The sequence below is a fragment of the Hemiscyllium ocellatum genome, chromosome 16 (genome assembly GCF_020745735.1).
Source record: "Hemiscyllium ocellatum isolate sHemOce1 chromosome 16, sHemOce1.pat.X.cur, whole genome shotgun sequence".
In the NCBI taxonomy this organism is placed as follows: Eukaryota; Metazoa; Chordata; class Chondrichthyes; order Orectolobiformes; family Hemiscylliidae; genus Hemiscyllium; species Hemiscyllium ocellatum.
The window spans coordinates 16,018,447-16,037,789 of record NC_083416.1 but is presented as its reverse complement, the minus strand read 5'-3'; the positions used below and the strand labels follow the sequence as shown (position 1 = coordinate 16,037,789).

Here is a 19,343-nt window from a genome sequence, read left to right as displayed (position 1 = left end):
TTTCTCTGAGAATCACTTTTATATGAATTGCACATAAATCTCAAAATATTCTCTCCACATTGTGCAGAAAAGATATATCAATTACCTAATCCTTATGTGTGGACCCTGTTTCCTCAGCCCTTTAAAACCCTTACCTACTGTTATATAATCTTTTTCAGGACTTCTGCATTGTAACGTATGCCTTTAAGCTTCCTAGAACCAAACTCTTAAACAAGAACTTAAAATTTTATTTAGCATCTTTCATGTTAAAATTGTATATAGATGGCAGTGATATATATAATGAGCTAATCTGTTTTGGTGCCATGGATTGTAGGATAAATGTTGTCCAGGAGTCTGAGGAGAACTGCTCTGATGCTCTTGTAATGGTGCAATCAGATCTTTTGCACTCACCTAAGAGGGGAGTTGTGATCTTGTTCCTTTCAAGGTCTGATACCTCTGAAAGCACGGCCTAAATTTTCTGGAGTAGTATTTGACCTGTGACCTTTTGACTCATGGGTCCATGGCTGACATTTAATGTTGTGCTTACGATAATGGCATACATTCATCACACCCAAGCCCTGCTACTGTGTAAAATTTACCCAGTGATGTGTGTACATCATTGGTTACAAAGAGTAGGTATGTGCCTGCACAGTAGTCTGGATTAAAATGTTGCCATCCACAGTGCATTGTGGTTTAAATTTACCCTTCATAGCTCAATGTTTTCCAGGCTGAAAAATACATTTACGTGAAAATGTATATGTTTGTCTTCCTTTCTCTCTCCAGCAAAATCAAAGTATGGGACTTGCAAGCTGCTCTTGATCCTCGAGCCCCTGCAAGTACTTTATGTCTACGCACTTTGGTGGTATGTATCTGCACTTCAACGTTGCTGGTCTAACAGTACTTCTTCAGTGGGAAAGGGTGTACTGAACTGCCTATGTTGACTCATAAATGGAAAGTAATTTTTAATAGATTGATTGAACTGTTTATGTTTGATTTAGTAAATACTGATCTGGAATGCACTGCCTAAAAGGGTGATGGAAGCAACTTCAACAATAATTTTCAATAAGGGGTTAGTAGACACTTGATAAAGAAAGATTTTCATGGCTTTCGGGAAAGAGTGAGGCATTGGGATCAATGATTCATGAATTGGTCTGGCACAAAGGGGCTGAATGGTGTCCTGTTCAATGGCAGTGAACAAGAACTGTAGAATTGTGCAGTGTAGTTATACGTAAGGTAGTTCAGTACTTTATGATGTTGAACTCTTAATCTAGAGACCTGGAGCAGAGAATTTGGAGTTTGAACCCCACCACTGTGAGGCTGTTTGAAAACTTGAATTCTGTTTACAAACAAAAACAAAAAGCAGTGCAAGAGACCAATAAGCTGCCAGATAAACTTCTCTCAATGTACTGACCTTATGTGGTCTTATTGCCATTACCACAGAAATGAGAACGCAACCTGTAACTTTCCAAGTCTCTTTTTTTTAAATTAACCTGTTTCTCGAATCAACCTATTCAGAGATGTCATTACACACATCTTAAGCCAGTAGAAGTTGAACCTGGGCCTCCCTGGTCCAGGGCAGGGACACTACCACTGCACTACTAGAGGACACTCAAGTCTATCTTGTTAATTCATATTCATTGTCTACAAGTGTTGGATAATAACTGGGGGTTAATTGCACCCCTATGAATAGGAGCAGACTAAAACTGTGTTTAAGTTAGGAGATGCACATTTCTAATGCCCATCTTTGCTAACAAATATCTACAAGGGTATGCAAGGATTGGCTGTACTTTAATGTTTTACTGCCTGACCGTGGGTTCCCTCCGGGTGCTCCGGTTTCCTTCCACAATCCAAAGATGTGCAGGATAGGTGAATTAACCAAACTACATTGCCCATAATGTTCAGGGATGTGTAGGTTAGGTGCATTAGTCGGGGTAAAAATTAGAGTAGTAGGGTAGGGGAATGGGCCCGGATGGGTTACTCTTCAGAAGGTCATTGTGGAATTGTTGGGCCAAAGGACCTGTTTCCATACTGTAGCGATTCAATGCATTCATTGTATAAATTTACTCCGAGTAGTAAGAATGTGGAACACCCTTCTACAGCAGTATTAGAGTCACCAACTTTAAGAACATTTAAATGGTAATTGGATAAATATGTGGATGATGATGGAGTAGTGTTGGTTAGATGGGCTTCAGATCAGTTTCGCAAGTCTGCATAACATGGAGGCTAAAAGGCCTTTATTGCGCTGGATTGTTGTGTGTTCTAAATTTGCTGTGTTGTTAAGGAAGTCACAAATAATAAGTAATCCATAGTTTTGCATTTTCATTTGTGTCTCCATTCTTGTTCCAAATAAGTTATCATGAAGTTACATCTGTGTAAAGGTCCTTCTTCATTACTCCAGCAATATCTCTCCATCCAATTATAGATTAGTACCCCAATGCACCAAGTTTGGTCCATCTCTGGCTGAAAGAAAGTGGGGACTGCAGATGCTGGAGATCGGAGTCAAAACGTGTGCTGGAAAAGCACAGCTGGTCAGACAGTATCTGAGGAGCAGAAGAGTTGTTGTTTTGAGAATAAGCTCTTCATTAGGTCTTTTTCAGCTCCATACTTCTTGACTCTGCATCTATAGCCATCCTATTAGTTCAGAGCAAAATTGTTTGTTTAATGTGTGAATTAGAGATAAATTCAGCTGATAGATACATGTCTATCGTGGCTTTGACTGACTACCTACGTCATGCAAGGCTGTCACACAATGCTGAGCAAAACAGTTTCCATTCCTTCAGTATGGGCTCAATTTAAGTCTCAAAACCCAGCAGCAAAAAAGAAATGTCTAGTAACCATTTAACCATGGTCCATTCTTCCACCACTCGTCAAGATAATTATTTTTGTGGATGAAAGTATAGATGCAGTTCAGAGTTGTAAACAAAAGCTTACAGTTTTCAATGATCTTTTTGTAAAACAGAGTTGCTGAAAGTTATGATTGCTTTTTTCTCAATGTTATAACCACATTGACAGTTAAAGACTAACCCTTGCTTGAGTGTTGGAACATTCTAAGTAAATTGATTGCTGGCTGGAGGATGACGGTCTGCTTTGTGCCCAAGTCTCTATAGCTTTGGAAAGATGTAGATAACCCATCATCACTCAAGAAAAGCCCAGCAGGAAGTTTTGAAGCTTCCTGTTTTTTGCCTATAACATGGGTTGCTGTGGCTGCATGTCATTATTTGAGCAAGTATGCTTGAGCAGAGGCTTCACATACTACTCCCCTGTGTCACTTCATCTGCCCATTTATCAGGACCCCAATCCCCTCGACCTTTAACTATTGCCCATTCACTTACCCATCCAATTAAGCCAGAGGAGACATCAGGCTTGGGGTTGTCATTAGGAGAACTATGTCAAGATTAGAGTGGTGCTGGAACAGCACAGCAGGTCAGGCAGCATCCGAGGAACAGGAAAATCGACCCTTCGGGCAAAAGCCCTTCATCAGACCTTTTCCAGCACCACTCTAATCTTGACTCTGATCTCCAGCATCTGCAGTAATCACTTTTGCCTATTAAGAGAACTATGTCGGTCAGAAACCTCAAACTGGTTAGCACCCTTCTCACTAATCATAAGACCATAAGCTGTTGGAGCTAAAATAGACCATTCAGCCCATGCTCTGCCATTCAGTGAGGTCGTTGCTAATCTGATAATCACAGGAAACAATTTGTGGCGATGGGCAAAAGAATCTGTTGCAGAGAGTTGTTAGAAGAGTGATGTTATAATCTGGAGTGCATCATTTGAAATGGTAATGGAGCAGTAACTTGAAAAGGGCATTGGATAGATAGTTGAAGTTGGAAAATTTGCAATGTGATAGGGAAAGAGCAGGAGAGAGGGGCAAATTAGATAAGCTCAGGTATCTGCATTGTCACCTTATGTGCAGTAAGATTTAAAATTCCAGAGGCTTGCAGGCTATATCTCTTAAACAGGTCATGTGGGCAACATAATCGATATCAAATTACATTATCAAATAGTGATTCTGTAGTACAGAACTAGAGTATGCTGAAAAAAAAATTCCAAAGTTTTCATCTTGCTTTCATCAGTACTTTTCCGAAGAAATACCAATTTAAGGGGAAAACCAACATTTATATTGTATGAGAGAAGAGTGCTTGCTCGGTTGGAAAGTGAGCTCTGAAAGGGACGTGCCATGGAGAGCACATCCATTAAGGCAGATGACAGTTAATTGCTGAGTTTAGCTTAAATTTAATGTCCTGATGAGTTCAAGAGGAAATGCTTTGACAAAACGTGCCTTTTTTCAACAATATGTTTTCAGCTGTATGTTCTCATCATAAAAATGTTTTGAAAGGTTTCTTGTTTGTTAATTTGTTCATGAAGTGTGGATTTCACTGACAAAGTTGTTCCATATTCCTTGACAACAGTTAAGTGTCAACCATATTGTAGCAAGTGCAAAATATCAGTTGCATGTTATGTAGAAGATAGTCTTGTTTCAGTACAATATCCCTAAGTAGGCACATACTGCATGAGAGAAATCTCTTTAGATTCCAATAGTGAAAGCTACTGTACGTTCACATGCCTTTGTCCCAATGTTTGATTTGCAGGAGCACTCTGGCCGAGTATTTCGACTGCAGTTCGATGAGTTTCAGATCATCAGTAGTTCCCATGATGATACCATTCTGATCTGGGATTTCCTGAATGTGCCATCAAGTAACCAGAATGAAACACGCTCTCCATCGAGGACGTACACTTACATCTCCAGATAACGGGATACGTGGCCACTACCTGGAGCAGGTGCTGCTGAGTTCACATTTTAACTAATCCATGTTAACCAAACATCCTCTTTTTGCTGACCAGAACCCAACTTCATCAAGTACTGCTCTGTAACCGGACACTGTGTTTGTGTAAGGGCTACCGTGGAGAGTGATTGCTGAGCAACACTGAGGGAGTTGGCCGATATTAGTAAGAGAGTGTTGAGTGCAAGAGGAGTTCCTAAATGACAGTGGGAGGATCTGGAATTACATCAGGTAGAGGTACAGTCAGTAAGGTGCTGCTGAGGAAAAGGAGTTACCCAGTGACAGTGAGGGAGTTGGAATCACATCAGTAGGCATACAGTCAGTAACACAGGGTGCTATAGGAGAGGAGTTAATGCAGGCATGGATCAATAGGTGTGAGAGATTTTGCATTAACATTGATAGAATTACAGTGAGTAACATGGGGGTTAGTATACTGTGTGAATAAGCAGATTAACGTCAGTTGAGATGTGTTGATTAATTAACCAGTTGTAAACTTGTGATTTGAGTAACGGATGGTACAGGATACTTGCTGCTTGAAGTTGCCCTAAAAGTGTATCCACAGCAGTAAATCTCTACTTCCTGCCTCTTGTGATCTTAGTGCAATTACAACTTATAGCTTTTCTTGCAGCAGAGTAGCTTTAAACAGAAATGCTGACAAGCAATACAAGTGAAATTAGAGGTGTCTGGATCTCACCGACTTTACAGGCATGTTTGCTGTATATATCTTGTCAGAAAGCTTGTAAGATTTCAATACAGGCCCTGGAGTTCCAAAAAGGAAGCTATCTTGGTTACATTTACAGTCCAGTGAAGGCACTACATTCTATAAGATTTCCCTAAGTTCCCAAAGCAGTGTGAATCAGCAGTATACATTGCTTGAGTTTTGAGGGATGATTCAGAGACCTGAAATCAACTAACCCATGTTAGCAGAAGCTGCAGAAGGTCTCGCAGCCTGGCTAAGTTGTTCAGCTGCATTCCCGGTGAGCTTGGCTGCTGTACACCATAAGTACTTGCTCCTAACGAATTGCTGGTATGGCTTAAATGCAGAATTGCTGAAATAAGATAACTCTAGGACAGAAACCAAATTTTCACCTTTGGGGTTTTTAATGAGCTCTGTGCTGTAGAAAGATCCTGACTTTTAGTGGCTTATTTCAGATATTACTTTGTGCCCGTCAAGGCTAAACAAAACACTTCAGGAGCTACTTCAGGCATCTAGTCAATGCGGCATGGCTCAGATTCATTGTGGATGCTCTTTATTCTGCCCAACAGCACACTTCAACTCCAGTCTGCAAAAATAAAAATCTTATACATTATTGTAACATTTCCTCTTTCTGTGTCAGCCAGTCCTCTCCTGAAAGAGATGTCAATTTAATGCGAAATGGAGAGGCGGCTCTTGAAAACAATCAAAGTTCATTTTGTATTGGATTTTTAACCTTTTAGTCTGTTTTAGTGTTAAGTCTGTAAGTTAATTCGCTGCGCTTGAAGGTTTGTTTTCAGATGTTTCGTCACCATACGAGGTAACATCATCAGAGAGAGTCTCTGGTGAAGCGCTGGTGGTATGTCCCACCTCTATTATAGGTCTTGGTTTCTTAAGGTGGGTGATGTCATTTCTGGTCCTTTTTTTCAAGGGAAGGTAGATAGAATGTAAGCTGTGTTTATTGATGGAGTTTAGTGTGTGGGCATAGTTCTAGAATGGGAATGTATTTCTTGTTGCTTATATGCCTGACATGATTTGGTATTTCTAGGCTTGCGCTTTATTTCTTTCTTTAGAATCTTTTATCAGGAGAGACCTGTTTTGGGAAATGGGTCACCATAAAATATTGATATTCCTCCAGCCCAAGTGAAACTGAATGTCACATGCTCAAGCCAACAGTATGCTCTTTCCTCCAGAATTTGCTGTATTTTCAAAATAAATGTGAAACCATCCCTAAAGAACTGTACCTGTATCACCTGATCTTCCTCCTTCTACACCACATTCTGACAGCTCTCCCTCTGCTCCTGTTCTACCAAATGAATCTTTTGGGTCTTGAATCTCAGATCTGGCCTGCCCGTGCTCTTGAGTGCTATCTGCGTCGATGCTGGTGACCAACAGTCCAGGTCCAAAGCGGATGAATGCTGTATTGTCCTGGTCATGTTCTTCATCCACACCTTCACTGGACAGAAATCTCTCAAATTCACGTGAAGGCCACCATGACATGTGTTAACGTTATTCTCAGAGATCAGAGACCTCTATTACAGATTAGCAATTAAGACACTTCCTTACAGTAAGATACATATCCTAGCTGTAGTTCAGTAATCTGTTCCTCGTATCAGCTCATGTGTCCGGTGTCTTTCTGTTGTGTTCTTTCACTTTTTGTTTCTTTAGAGCATGCCAGTCTACTGCTTTGTCATATGTGATCTTCTAACTCCAAACTTCAAAGAGTGGCACTCTCAATTTTGTCCCTTCTCTCCCCTCTACAGATTTCTGTATTGAAAATAGTAACTTATGAAAAAGCCTGAAACAGCCTGGAATACAAGCAGCCTGAAATGACTTGTGTTTTAGTGTACATAGATGTACATACCATGCCCCTCAATATAGCCTTACAATCCTGTAGGGACACATGCTGGAAGTGAATGCAAGACCTGGCAATGAAAGGATACTACTACAACTTGACCAAGGGTTTGTGGAACATTCTCTATTCACATGGGATATAAGAACTATTAAAGCCAACAGAATTCAGTACATCTCCATGCAAAGCACTAGCCACTTTCCAAGATATTGCCACAAACCTGTTCATATACAGCATTGTAAAGGGATGTAAATTAATACATCAAAACAACTTCAATTTAATTGGACATGAGCATTTAAAGAAGTCAATACTTATCTCCACAAATCAAGCTGAATTTTGGTGGGAAGGATATTTGAAAATTTCTTTCTTGTTTTAGATGACAAGCATGTCCCTAAATCCTGGCTGTAATGTAGTACCTCTATGTGATTGACAAAACTTAAAAACAGATTTGAAATCAAAAGTTACAATCATAGAATTTAAAACTGTTCCACAAAAGGCATTTGTAGTTGCTCATATGTAAACTGCTATGGAGTTTGCTAAACACATTTCATAGGACCGCATAATATATCCACTTAAGTTACCTTGTCCATCTTGCATGTAAGCTTATCAGCCTTCCTATTATTAGTGCTAACATACAGATCTAAAAGCCCTGGCGAGCCTGTCAAAGTTGACCATTCTTTTGTGAGCTCAAACTGTGCAAGTTAATAGGTAGGTGAGTCTGGTTTCCTTGCAGATACTTCCAGGAAGCATTAGCTGGATAATGATGAGGAATGGAATCTGGTTGATTGCTCCCCATTTGACTAACACCCAACATACTTCAATTTGCCCTGTACTTCAAGGCCACTCTTACTAAATGAGCTGTCAAATATATGCTTCCAGTGGAGCAAGTTGAACTGATGGCTTTTTCTTTGGTCAGATGAGTCTTAATCTTGATAAAGATATGGGTGGTAATATGTACAGTGCATTGCATTCCAGCAGAAACTGATATGGGCTACAGTTGCAATCAAAAAACGTTTTCATAGAAAGTGAAACTTTAATTTTAGCAGTCACAGCTCAGCACTACTGACTGCATTTGCTGCTCGCCTTTAGCCGTCAAAGAAAGTAATATGTAGTTTGGAATATAATTTTTGACAGTTTTTGGCCTGGAACAAATTCTTCATTCTTTGCTGTTGAATTCATTTTCATTGCTGTAACCTGATTAAAATTGTTCCCATATGATAACCTGGCTGTTTTAACCTTTTACTCTGGCACTCCTAAACTGTGCTTTAACGGGGAAAACACTTCTTAAAATTCATTCATGGGATGTGAGTTTGTTGGATGAGGGAGCATTTACTCCCTGTTCCACTTACCCCTGCAGATGGTGGTGAGCTGCCTGTTGAACCACTGTAGTCCATGTGCTATAGGTAGACCCACAATGCCATTAGGGAGGAATTTCAGGATTTTTACCTAATGACAGTGATGGAATGGCAATATATTTCCAAGACAGGATAGAGAGTGCCTTGGAGGGGAGCTTGTAGGTTGTGGTGTTCACATGTCTGCTGCCCTTATCCTTCTGGATGGAAGTGGTTGTATATTAGGAAGGAGCGGTTGAAGGATGTTTGGAGATTTTCTGCAGCATACCTTATAAATGGTGCATGCTGTTGATACTGAGGTCAGGAGAGTAAATGTGGATGTTGTGTTAATCAAGCTTTATCCTGGATAGTGTCAGTGTGTGTTTTTGGAGTTACACTCATGCATCACTCTCCTGACGTGTGTGTAGATGATGTGGGAAGGCAGGTGTGGCTGATTTGCAGGATATAAAGAGTCTTGACTTTTGATCTCTCCAACTACAAGTTGTTTTTCTACTAAATTGGTTAATAAACCAATGAACCTCAGGAAATGTAATTGATCAGAATTTAATGAAGTTCATTGGCTCATTTGATGCTCCAAATTGTAGTTTTGAACACTGCACTGACTAAATTGAAGAGCCATTGGTTGTGATGAGTTTTGGAGATTGATGCGCTTTTCTCTGTCATGGAGGGCAAATGTGGTTGCATGCCTGTAATGGATGTTCAATTCAACACCATTCAGTGTAGAATACGTCTTAACTGAAAATGAGCAAAGCATTTGCAATAGTTTGTACAGTACGTGTTCAAAATCATCACACTCTTATTTTGTGGTGCCTCCAATGAAAACAGTACACTGTAGACATAGGACCATACAAGAACATATTGTACCTTTTAATGAAAAAAATTACTTTTATTCATTCTTGATGTCCTGCACACTGGCAATAGGCAAAGCTGATTCAACATTCTGCAAACCAGAGAAAAGGACAGAAAAGGAATTGAAAAGGACAAGCTGTTCTTCAGTATCTGACCTTTCCCTTTGATATTTTAATTTGCTCTGATGTCACCAGTATGAGTCCTCACAACTTTGCAGTGGATTATAGACAATGAAGCACCAAATTATCATTGCCATTGTTTGGGAATGTTGCTGTTTCCACTGAAGATTTGTCCCACTTGTCATTTCATGGGCAAATGAGCAGCAAAACATTCTTGAGCTTCAAAACTACACCAAATCAAACTACACTCGTTTCTCCAAGTGCAGTGTGTTGTTGTATCAATTTCAACCTGGCATCTGAGCCTATTTCTAATGGTAATAGACTCAACCCACAAGCAACTTGGTCTTCATTCCAAATGTCAGCATATTTTGCAACAGTATTTCAGGCAGACTGCATGTTCTAAAAACAACAAATACTGGAGATCACAGCGGGTCAGACAGCATCCATGGAGAGAGAGCAAGCTCATGTTTTGAGTACAAATTCCAGCATCTACAGTAATTTACTCAGACAGACTGCATGTTCTATTGAGGCGCAGGGTTATGCACACCTGTTGCGTTTTCAGTTGGCTGGCTGTCTTGCAGTGACAGAATTACTTCCACTTTTGTAACGCCTGAAACAAGGTAAACCTGCCCAGAGTGCTTCATGGGAGTGTTACCAAAGTAAAATTGGTTATTGAGCCACATAAGGAGATATTGTGGCAGATTGGTGCCTCAAATGTGAATTCAAGAGCTAGGTTTTAGCTTTTGAGGATGAAGAGGTTTAGGGTAGCAATATCAGAGCTTAGTGCCGAGGCAGCTGAAGCCAAGCCTTCCTGGGATGCCCAAAATGCTCATGTTGGATAAATGCGAGGATCTCAGGTTATGGAAATGGAAGAGGTTGACAGAAATTCTCTATGTTCTAATTTGTAGCCCCAGAATGTTTAGTGGGATCTCCTAGGTAGTTATCAGATTCTCCAGTAGACTCGTCAAAGACGATCAGTTCAAGTTGGCTACATTACTTCAATTCATTCAAGTTACAGGCGACAGCCTTGTGCAGCACATCTCCAGCTCGCATTCATGGAGTCACTGCTTAGGTCAAAGTTTCACTCTCCTTGTTTGTGTTCTCTTCTGGTTTTCCTCCACCTTATGTTGGTTCATAGTCGCATCTTTTGATGCATCCAGCATTACAGGATCCTCTACGTGCACACTTCATCTGGAGAGATGGTTTATATGATGATCCAGTCGCATCGCATTATCGTGGAGTGAGCTTGGCAATGCAGAAATCTAACCTGAAGCCTAAGCAAAATTTTTTAGATCATCTTTTGTAAAGCCATCCGATAAGGCACTACCCTCCAGTAATTTTCGCACATCTGGAGTTTTCGCTACCCAGAGAAGACAGCTGGATACCAGCAGTTGGTTATGGAACCTCCATCCACTGTAAGGTTTCAGAGATGCCCTGCATTGTAACCAACTACTGCATTCTCACTACTTTTAAAATTACTTTTCTTAACTACTGTTTTCCATGTGGTCCCTTTGCTTTATAATAAGCTTCAGCTCAAGATCTAAGCCAATGACTTGAGGTATTTAATAGTCTTCAGGTCATCTGTCTGCAGTAGCAAGTTGGTTTTTTTGTCTGCTGCTTCATGTTTGGTGCTTGTGGGGCAAGTTGGAAACCGATGACCATAAAATGTGAATGTGCCTGACACACCACCAAATCCAAGCTTCAAGCAGGACAATCAATTTCAAACTCACCCTATCTATTTTTGGAAAGATGGTATAACAGTTTCTCTTGCAATGTAGACAATGTGAGCTTCTTGTTTAAGGGGGGCTTCATCTGGCTACGTTTCCAAAACTAACATTGTCTGTGAGAAATGAAACTTTTGAATCATTCACATAAAGATTTGAGCCACACAAGTTCTCTAATTGAGCCATCTTCTGCTGCTTGTGGCAAGTGCAAAGATTAAGGAAGATTTACCATTCACATTGACCTGAGGCATGCCATCCTGTCATTGCTAGGGAGTGTGTTTTCTTTTAATGTGGGTTTATGGATGTAAATGAACTCCGCATGACATCTGTTGTGTTCAAGTAAACAGCACAGTGCTGTTTAAAACAAGATCGTTCTTTGCAGCGAATTATCCCTTGGAACACAATACTGACTGATTCAGTCCATTCCTGTGGTGTTTTAGTGGGTACTTCAATTTTCAGGAACGAAGACGTTACTCATCTGATCCCTTATCAATTTCAATTTATTTTGAAGTCTATGCTGAAACACTGGGACAGTATTTTCTTTCCTTTTGAGTACAGACTGTTGGGATGGATTCTTGCCCAATTAATTACCAGCCAAAAATAAGTTCAAAGAATAGAGCATGGCCAATAAAAATAATAGTAAACGGCATTATTTTATCACAGGCCTACAGAAATGTAGTTCTTATCCCACCTTGCATCTTAACTTTGATCTTTTAGTGTAGAATTTCATAGCCATCAATAAATGACTCCATTTTCCATCACATCATCTTCAAAGCTGATCTAATGCCAGTCTGGCCATTATGGCATAAATTTAACGGTTGCATTCATTAGTGGGGAAGGAGAGGGTTGGGCTTGTCTGCTAACAGTGTGCAGATAGTACATGCTGTGTCTGCGGTGTTACCACAGACTTGTTAATTCTACTGGGGGGATGATTGCTGTCTGATTTCATGATTTTGCAAAGCCCTCCTCTCTCAAAAGTTGCACTTGGAACCATGTTAATGAGTGCAGTTGGCTCTATCTTAGTTTTTGAGACAAGGGCAGTTAACTGAAGCTGAACCTACACAGGTTTGCTTCAGAACATAACAGTGAAATCTCTGTTCAGAATATTAGATGATTTGCAATATCACTGAATCAAAAAATGACATCTCAACTGTGTAGGTGAAAGGTAGCAAAGAAGCCACTTAATCTTTATTTTATCTTGATATCTTTAACTCTCACTTAGCAGTAAATGTAGTGGTAGTACACTCCCCTCTGAGGCAGAGCATTGTGGACTCAGGGTCCCCTTTACAGACTTGATCTACCATATGATCTAAGATGACACTCCAGCACAGTGCTGAGGGTATGCCACACTGTCAAGACATGCTGTGTGTGGAAGAGATAATAAACCAAGACCCCATTTGGCTTCTCGGGTGCAGAGAAGAGATTCCAATGACGCAACTAGAGGGAGGAAAGGGGGAGTTATTCCCTAGTGTCCTGCCTGATATTTATCCTTCAGCCAACATCCACTAAAATAACTTTGTCAGCATAACTGCAGTCTTGGGGATCTTGGTGTTTACAGGTTAGTTGCTTGATTTCTTGCACTAAAACAATGACTGCCCTTTATAAGTATTTAACAGCTTTTAATGTGCTTTAGGTTGTCCTGACATCATGAAAACCATGACATAAAATCAAATGTTTCTTCAAACGTAAACTGCATTAAAGCAAATAGAGTACTTTGGAACTGTAGTCACTATTATAATGTAGGAAGTGTGGCAACCATATGGCAAGCTGTAAGCTTCCATAAGAAGCATTAAGATAATGACAGGATCATTTGTTTCCACAGCATTGGCCAAAGGGGCCACAAAGTTTAATCAGATCTTTCTCATTTACCTGAGGATGCAATCAGAACCTCTGCTCATCATCTCCACTGAAAGACTGTACTGGTGACTGTGCAGCATTCCTTCTGTGCTGCACTGGAGTGTCAGCATGGATTGGGCACTGAAGCTTTGAGTGGGCATTTGTTGGTATGGTGTGATCAGGATGGTGCTGGAACTTTGGCATGTAATTATTATCACCCTTTCTGTTGTTGAGCTAATGCTTATGGATGGAAGCTGATATTCTGAATGTGTATAAGTTTTACAGTATTGAGGTATCCTGTCTGTCTATTTTCAGGAGTTCCTGAATGTCTGAACACTTGGTCTAATTCTACATTTTTCCCATGTGTTCCTAGTATGAGCAAACAGGCTGAGACATCCCCACTGCTGTCCTGGCTGTGGTCCTGCAAAAGGGCTTGGGGTCTTTTTAACTCTCTGCAGTTCATTACCAGGTCAGACACTTGCCAGCTGAACTAATAGGGAGTTCTCAAACCATGAATTAATAAAGAGATACACCTGGAGGAGAGGATGTAACATTTTGTGGTTTTGCATTGTGCACAGTTTCCAGTGCTGTGAATGAGGGATGTCAGTGTTGGTGGCAGCTGTATTTGAGAATGGTGAAGGTGTAAAACTACACAGGGTTTCATTTGTCAGCTCGCAGAAAGGCTCTTTGTTCACTCAGTTCTGAGATGAAATTTTTTTAAAAGAAAACCTTCAGCAGAGCAGTTTGATATTCTCATACTTGTATCATTTGCTCCTGGTTCAGTGGTCCCAGTCGGACTAATGCTCATCCATTTGGGTCAGAAACTGCTGAAAGGCCGAAACATCAAAGTTATCAATTAGGAAGTCAGCATTTTGGAAAATGGCATTTCTGACATATTAGGAGACCTGAAAAAGAAATCTTGGCTCTTGCAAAGAGAATGCCTCATTTATGAACTTCATGCATTAATAGTGACTATTTGAAGCAGCTGGTGCACAGTGTGAATTCTGGGGGGTGGGGGGGGGGGGGGGGGGGGGTACGAATGACAGCCCTTAACATCAGGGCCCTATTTGGCAGAGTATGGCATCAAAATGTCTTAGCAAATCAAGGGGGTGAACTGTCTGCTGGTTGGAGTCATACCTGGCACGTAAGACGGTGGTCGCTGTTGGAGGTTAGTCATCTCACTCCACGATATTTCTGCAGGAGTTCCAGGGTAGTGCCAGAGGTCCAACCATTTTCAGCTGCTTCATCAATGACCTTCCCTCCATCATAAGATCAGTTTACTGATTACACAATATTCAAGATGTATTAAGACCCCAGCAACACTCGGGCTGATGTGTGGCACACATGTTTCTTGCTACTAGAGTGGGCAAGCTGTAACTATCACTAACAAGAAAGAACATCACCATTTCCCTTCAACATTCAATAGAATTACCATCACTGAAACCACCGTTTCCAGCCTATGGTAGGGATGGAGAAGAGAGAAAAGAGTTTACTGAACTCAGCCATATAAATGCCGTGGCTACAAGATGAGGTCAGAAACCAGGAATTTTGCAATAAAGCCTGACCACTACCTACAATGCATAAGTCATTAGTGTGATTGAATACTGTCCAGTTGCTTGGATGGGGATGGTTTCAACAGTAAAAGACAAAGCAATTGAAATCAGAATAATGGGGGCCAGATTTTAGGAGCACTGGGATAACAGGGTTATTTGACTGGAGATTAGAATTCGCATTGGTCAAGGCTGTGGAGGGCTTTGAAAGCAAAGATGCCATCTTTAAACATTGATTCTGGATTAGACAATGTAAGTCAAAAGTGTGAAGCTGATGGTCTGAAAGGACTATCAGCACAAAGCTTCATTCTGTATAAAGCTGAAACCACTGCTATCTCGATACAGAGGAACCTCGATTGTTGTGGTTCTGTTCGCCGAGCTGGGAATTTGTGTTGCAGACGTTTCTGTCTAGGTGACATCCTCAGTGCTTGGGAGCCTCCTGTGAAGCGCTTCTGTGATATTTCCTCCGGCATTTATAGTGGTTTGTCTCTGCTGCTTTCGGTTGTCAGTTCCAGTTGTCTGTTGCAGTGGTCGGTATGCTGGGTCCAGGTCGATGTGCTTATTGATAGAATCTGTGGATGAGTGCCATACCTCTAGGAATTCGCTGGCTGTTCTCTGTTTGGCTTGTCCTATAATAGTAGTGTTGTCCCAGTTGAACTCATGTTGCTTGTCATCTGCGTGTGTGGCTACTAAGGATAGCTGGTCATGTTGTTTCGTGGCTAGTTGGTGTTCATGGATGCAGATCGTTAGCTGTCTTCCTGTTTTTCCTATGTAGTGTTTTGTGCAGTCCTTGCATGGGACTTTGTACTACTACTATTATATTTCCTGAAGATGTGCAGGTTAGGTGGGCTGGCCATGCTAAATTGCCCATAGTGTACAGGGGTGTGCATGTGAGGTTGGTTAGCCAGGGTAGATATAGGCTAATGGGGAGAGGGGTTCTTGGTCGGGATGGGATGCTCTTCAAAGGGTTGCTGCGAACTTGATGGGCCGAATGGTCTCTTAACACATTGTGGGGATTTCATGATCCTAAAAAGGGGAGGAGAGTAGTACTCATTCTGAAAATGTGCTGGCAGCAGTGTCCTTGAATATTTAGAAGGCAGAGGTGGATAGATACTTGGCAAAAAACACAATGAGAACCTTTTTCCACGTATGGAGTCAGCTATTACGAGGGGGCATAACTTTAAATTAAGGGGAGGTAGGTATAGGACAGATGTTAGGGGTAGATTCTTTACTCAGTGAGTCGTGAGTTCATGGAATGCCCTGTCAGTAGCAGTGGTGGACTCTCCCTCTTTATGGGCATTTAAATGGGCATTGGATAGGCATATGGAGGATAGTGGGCTAGTGTAGGTTAGGTGGGCTTGGGTCGGCGCAACGTCAAGGGACAAAGGGCCTGTACTGCGCTGTATTTTTTTATGTTCTATAATGGTGAAAGCATATCATGGGAATGTAGAGTTAAGATTGAGCAGCCACAATGTTATAAAATGGCAGAGTAGGCTTGCAGGATCAGATGGCCTTCTCATATATTACTCACTTTTGAAATGAAAGATTTGCAATTCATACAGGGCCTTTCATAACTTCAAGGCATTATAAAATGTTCACTAACCAATAAATTACTTTCTGAAGCATAGTCATTGTTGCAGTGTAGCAAAAACAAGAAGTTTGTTCAATGCAAGCTCTAACAAACAACAATGTGAAAATAACCAGATAACTTCTATACATCACCGACTGATTGATTGATATAACAGGGCATCAGAACTCACTTGCTGGACTGCACAATACTGCGAGGAGACCTTTTACTTCCCCTGAAAAGGTGACAGGACCTCAAATTCGTGTCTTATCTCTGATAGTGCTGCATTCACTCAATGTTGTGTTAGAATATCAAATTTGATTTTATCCTTTGCGGAGGAAGGGAAGTAAGCTTTGAGAGAGATGGCCAATCAAACCCAAATTCTTACAATCTGCATTTCTGTTTTACTCAACAGGGGCTGGAATTACTACTGGATATTGGCTGCAGAGAGCCTGAAGATGACTATGCTCAAAGAGCCATGTTTAGTTGTGGTGACCTGGTTTCTGTGGGCGTGGACAGATCAAAGCCAGCAAGCTATCAGTATAGTACATCATACCTTCCCCTCTTCTGTCTTTCTTTACTATTTTCCCCCTTGTTCCTGTATTTCCTTTCCTCAGAGAACTCTGAAATGACATTTACAGTAGAACTTGCATTTAAGGAGCCTGGCCACCTGCAATGCCCTGTACAGTGAAGAGCAGTCTCTGGTTCCCAAAGCTAAGTGTTTCAGAAATGGATTCCTCTAAATGGGCAATGCTGCCAAATCTTGGAGAGGAAAGGATTTGGCTCATTCAGTATCGCTTTGCACTTTTACCCTGAGGAAAGGGGATGAAGAAGTCATTTGTTGGGCGTTTGTTTCTTTGTTTTGGTGCCATATTGTTGTAGGACAACGAGCTGAATTTCTCAAAGCTTCGATATGTATTAGGAAGCATCGTTTTGTCAAAATTTCGGAAGAGGCCTCTCATTGGTTGTCTTTCTGTCTCTCTCATTCGGATTACAAATGGATGCACGTTCTTGACAAGGAAACAGTGCATCAAATGAGTTCCTAAAATGTAAGCTTTTTGAAAAGGGGGGTTTCTTTTTTACATATATATATAATAATATATATATATAAAACTAACAGTAAATAGTGTTAGCTGCTTATATATGAAGATTACATGCAATTCGAGCTGTGTCGAATGTAGCTAGTTGTACATAACATTGTGTGTTGATTGTATAGTAACCTATTTGAACCTTCTCATGGGATTTTTGTTTCCTTTTCCTAAATGTTCTTGAACTAACGGAGGGCTATATTGCACTAACTGTGAAAGGCTTGTATTTATGCATAGATTGCTGTGCCCCTGTCTCAGTCCCTTTTTGAACCAACGCCACTACTGTGATTTAAAGTAAAATGCATTTTATTTCCAGTTCATTAACATTGCTACTCTGCTTCTTTAAAAGATTTCCCCTTTTTTAAAAGTGTAATGGGCCTGTTGAAATTTTAATTTTGTGACTCAAAAGTCAATTTTGAATTCAAAATTATTTAATAACCGGTTGTTCTTGTTTCTCTCTTCCCATTTCCTGCTTTTCCAAGTAGTCCAAGGTGCAGTTCTTAGCCCAAGTATTTGTTAAATTTCTTTGTTTTTGTATATATTCCATATCCTTCCTTGTATTTTACCCATCTGCAAGACAAGCTTCAGATTATTTAAAAATATTTCCTCCTCTTTCCCATTGCCCTCAAAATAACATACGTTATGATTTACTGGAGCACACATTTTGTAAAAGTGAAAGCTTTGTTTTAAGACATCTCAACTAACGTAATTATCTTTGCACAAGCAGTTACCTGTAAGTATTGCCTCAATGGTTTGTGTATATCGAAAACTGGCAACTAGGATATAACATTGTCATGGCCAAAGCTGAGATTCTGTACTGTTTTATTTCCTCTATTTCTCCCTTTGAGAAAGGGGAGCAGCTGCTTGTGTTTTATCTGGTTGAGACACAAGGTGTGCAGTCACACAGAGATGGTGTCTTGTTTGTGTTTAGGTGTATATTTTGTAATGCTTTAATTTAAAGACCTGTTTTGAAGTCCTGTGCCCAGTATGTCACTGCAAAGGAATTTTTTCAGTTGTCAGCTGCAGAACCATGTAGCAGGAATGCGAGGATCTGAGGATTAAGGAGCTGTTTTGACATTGGCTGTACTCTGCGAGTATGTTTACTGCTCACAGCTGTGGACCCTGTTATGAGACCGTACGACTGATGCTCTGGAAGCGCTGGGATGCGATGATTATATCATGTAATTATGTTTGCAACCTCTGAACCCTGCCTACTTTCCAGTGGAAATAAGTATGTGTGTCTTGACAGTTCATAAAGACTGTTATAAATGTACAGAAAATTGTTTATCAGTTCAAGCTTTTAACGTGGAATGTGCTTAATAAATTCAGTTACAAAATATGAAGCCTATTGCAGATCTTCTCTCAAACCAGCTCAAACTAGCTCACATAGTGACAAACGTGGGCGCAGAAATGGTATGTGTTACTGAGGAAGAAGCAAGCAACTCTTCTGAGGTATTGTCGCAGATTCAACATGGCAGCAAAGTAGCAGGGCTGTGTGCAGTCTCTTGTCTGGAACTCCTCCACTCCCACATACTTTCTTGTTTTTTTGCTTTTCCATTTGATTCTTTTTTTTCTTTCAATTTCTTTTCTTTGGAGCCTTTGGCTGTGGATTAGTCAGTGTGGCAAGTAGTGTGGACCGTACCTGGATTGATGGCAACTCCTGGCGCTCAGAGGGATTGGTGGATGTGGCTCCTCACTGTGGCTGGAGGTGGCAATGGCACCAAGGCCACCTTCCCTGTGTTTGTGGCTGGCGGCAGCAAAGCTCCTCCAGCAACTGGTGGCAGTGGACTTTTCAAGATGGTGGCACCAGCAAGGCAACATCTCCGAGGACTGCAGCCAGAGTGGGACTCTTGGGAGACAGTAGCAGTGGCTTGGTCTGGCAGGGAGCTAGGGATTCCTGGTTGCAGTAGGCTCCGAACCAGGACTCCTGATGTTGGCAAGGCAGCCGC

At 40.9% G+C, this 19,343-nt stretch overlaps 1 protein-coding gene across 4 annotated transcripts in view; it reads left to right on the top strand.

Annotated features, from left to right (window-relative positions):
• The window catches only part of LOC132823345 (F-box/WD repeat-containing protein 11), a 182,180-nt gene extending 163,447 nt beyond the window's left edge, over positions 1–18,733 (top strand). For all 4 annotated transcript variants that reach the window (XM_060837063.1, XM_060837064.1, XM_060837065.1 and 1 more), the window contains exons 11-13: positions 763–841; positions 4,572–4,761; positions 16,722–18,733. In XM_060837063.1, coding sequence (XP_060693046.1) covers positions 763–841; positions 4,572–4,733 — 241 coding nt within the window. In that variant the 3' untranslated portion in view covers positions 4,734–4,761; positions 16,722–18,733. The remainder of the gene's footprint in view (positions 1–762; positions 842–4,571; positions 4,762–16,721) is intronic.
• The last annotated feature ends 610 nt before the right edge of the window (positions 18,734–19,343 follow it).